Source organism: Cynara cardunculus, unplaced genomic scaffold (assembly GCF_001531365.2).
Source record: "Cynara cardunculus var. scolymus isolate 2C unplaced genomic scaffold, CcrdV1 Un_Scaffold_7583, whole genome shotgun sequence".
NCBI lineage: Eukaryota > Viridiplantae > Streptophyta > Magnoliopsida > Asterales > Asteraceae > Cynara > Cynara cardunculus.
In genome coordinates this window covers 14,928-17,903 of record NW_020203632.1, presented here as the reverse complement: position 1 = coordinate 17,903, position 2,976 = coordinate 14,928, and the positions used below count along the sequence as shown (strand labels likewise).

General features: G+C 37.5%; 1 protein-coding gene across 1 annotated transcript; it reads right to left on the bottom strand.

Moving 5' to 3' along the window:
* Positions 1 to 753: 753 nt before the first annotated feature.
* On the bottom strand, positions 754 to 2,114 carry LOC112504967. The gene is made up of 2 exons (XM_025108919.1): positions 1,844 to 2,114; positions 754 to 1,672 (listed from the first exon to the last, which is right to left on the bottom strand). The coding sequence occupies exons 1-2, from the start codon at positions 2,000 to 2,002 to the stop codon at positions 932 to 934; spliced, it is 900 nt and encodes a 299-aa protein (XP_024964687.1). The 5' UTR covers positions 2,003 to 2,114; the 3' UTR covers positions 754 to 931.
* Positions 2,115 to 2,976: the final 862 nt, after the last annotated feature.

Sequence of the window (2,976 nt, the reverse complement as noted above, 5' to 3'; positions counted from 1 at the left end):
TGAAAAGAAAATTACAATCATAATCAATCATGAGAAGCTGAAGCACCTAAACGACTGCTTGTATGCCGAGACAGAACCAAATACGTGATTTTAAACTTCTTAGCAATAGCTTCTCTGTTATTTCAAAGAAAGTTATGGTTATGATTTTAAGCTTCTTAGCAATAGCTTCTCTGTTATTTCAAAGAAAGTTATGGTTATGATTTTAAGCTTCTTAGCAATAGCTTCTCTGTTATTTCAAAGGAAGTTGTGGTCATTATAAGTTGCATGAGTACTTATCAAGTAGGGGTGCAAACGAGTCGAGCCGAGTCAAGTAGCAGGTTGTTCAAGCTCAGCTCAAAAAAATAATATCAGGCTCGACCTTGATTAACATTTTCAAAGTTGGGCTCGAGCTCGAATATATTTTCAATGTTTGAGCTGGAGCTCGATGCTCGTTTACGATCACGAATTCGAGATCAATTAACTCATTTATTTACTCAAGCTCAATGATTTTATATTTTGATTATATAATTTGTAAACATATAAATATGTTTGGCTCGAGAAAGTGTATGCTCGAATGGCTTGGCTCTGCTCGGCTCGGCTCGGCTCGTGAAGTTTAATCGAGCTTTCGAATGAGTCGAGTCGAACATTGGTGTTATGAAGCTCAACTCGTTAAGTTGAAGGATCTTTATTTTGTATTCAAGATCGACTCACGCTCGATAACTATTAAGTTCGAGATAAACGAGTTAGAGCACGAGTAGCTCGTTAAAAGCTCGACTTGTTTACACCCCTATACTTATGCTAGTAAGTTTTTTAGAGACCCAGAAACCACATTCCACTAGATAAAAAAATTTCTCCGCATCTTGATGCACCCCCAGTAATTCATTATGCAGAACCCAAGGATGGGATGATACAGTTCTAGAAATCACTTAAGCTAATAAGCCTCAGTAATTACTTAGTCGTACAGTTCTATAATATATTCAATTACCTGAGGACAGAGCACAGCAAGATTCTCAAGATCAGCATATTCAAATCCAAGTCCAAACTTGCATAGCTGATGCAGTCCTCCCTCCAAACTATGCTGGGTAACTTTTTTCTGCTGCACTTGAAGAAAAGTACAGTAAATGTTCAAGAAATAAAACGCCTTCAATAGAACCTTCAGCCATGATGGACAAAAGCATGAATAGCTACTGTGAGCAGTACAGTTGATTTCACTGGCTCGTATATTTGCAGTCCCAATTATACAATTCCTGGTTCCTGGATCAGATAAACAATTAACTGACTCCAAAATCTGCATAAACCTCTCGCAACTCTTTTCATCCAACTCATCATTGTGACATGACTGCAATGTGTTCAAAAACTCATGTATTGCCTCATCAAACAAGCTCTTACAATTTCTCTTATTTGCTTTGTTTTGATTGTCAGAATTGGTGCTTCCAACGTCAACATGAGAATGACTCTCATTGCCATCAGTCTCTCGATCCCGGAGAGAGGATAGGTCTTGCATCATATCAGACCAAGCTAATTCAGCAAATTTTGAGGTGGAACACTGATGGAGATTTTGAGAATTTGTTTCATTCGCCCCTTGCTTCACTGTTTGCTGCTTGTCCTTCTTCGTAAATGGAATAAGAACGATAAATTCTCCATGGTTAATCAAGTTACTACTTATCTGACTCTGCAAACCTAGTTTCGTGCCCTGAACCAATGTATTGCAAATCAGATTACAGGAAGGCAGTAATAAGAAGCAATTATAGTCTTGCATCAAAAACAAACAAAACGCACATTACACCAATCACCAAACTTTACACACTCATCGCTACGCATATGTTTCTACATTAGAAAAAAAAAAGTCCAGACAAGCCAATACCTTGAGAAAAAGGTGGAAGTTCGAGGAGGTGGTTGCGGGAGGAAAGATTTGTTTGAGGAGAAGCTTGAGTTCATGAATTGTGCTATTCAATGAAATGGAGACTGTGATCGTTTCACCGGTTAGGGTTCGGACTTCAATTTCCGTCTCTCTTTCGCCCATTTGTCCCCAACAGTTCGTTCTGCTCGTGAACAAATTATTCGTCTAAGGCAAAATCCATAGAGTTGATTCGATTCTCAACTGGTTTTAGGGTTTCCTTCTGGTGTCATCGGTTGGTCGAGACATGATGAACGAAACTTTAGGGTTTTGGCGGGGAACTTCTCTAAAATCTGTTTTTGTGAATTTCATTTTATATTTACAAAAAACTCAAAATTCGTCCCTCAACTTCAATAAAATTTCATTTTTACACTATTGGTATTTGGTACCAACAAAAAGCGTCCATGATCTAATATGCAATACTTTCACTGTATTTGCTTAAAGTAAATTACACAAATAGCCCTTGTGGTTTGCTAAAAGTCTACCATTTGCCATCGTATTTTTGAAATTACACCGTACACCTATCGTTTAAATTTGCTTACCTTGACCCTAATGAGCGTTAAGTCTACATGTTAAGTTCGGGGGATTTTTTTGTCATTTTTCTTCTTTTATTAATTAAAGTAAGGGGTTGTTTACCAAACACTTATCGATAAAATTTAACACTATTATTTACTTAACGGATAAGATTTTAATCCACCAAAACGATATCGTATGCAACAATTTATCTGGTAAGCGCTTACCATGGTAAGAGTCGTCGTCCTCACTTACCGGGTAAGATTCTTTGTCCTTCTCTCACTCTTACCGCATAAGATTATTGGCTTTACCATATTCATGCGATGAGGTAATGTTAGTTGGTAAGTGCTTACCCTGGTAAGCGTTTGGTAAACGGCCCCTAAGTATACAAGTTTTTAAAGTTTGTATACAAATCAATTACAATTAAAAAAAGTAAAAATAAATCCTAACCTAAACTCACACCACCTAGCCTTGCCTCCTCCCTCACCCCACCTATCTCATTCCTTCTTCTTCAATGCTTCTTTAGACTTATATTTTATCATTTCTTCTACGATGGTCAAACACAGGCATAGTGTTCAACAGATACC

Bases quoted from the DNA above. Each gene is read 5' to 3' on its own strand.
- LOC112504967 (XM_025108919.1), bottom strand. From the start codon at position 2,002: ATGGGCGAAAGAGAGACGGAAATTGAAGTCCGAACCCTAACCGGTGAA. The intron at 1,673-1,843 runs GTATTGGCTTGT...ACATTGGTTCAG, and splicing joins ACTTCCACCTTTTTCTCAAG to GGCACGAAACTAGGTTTGCA.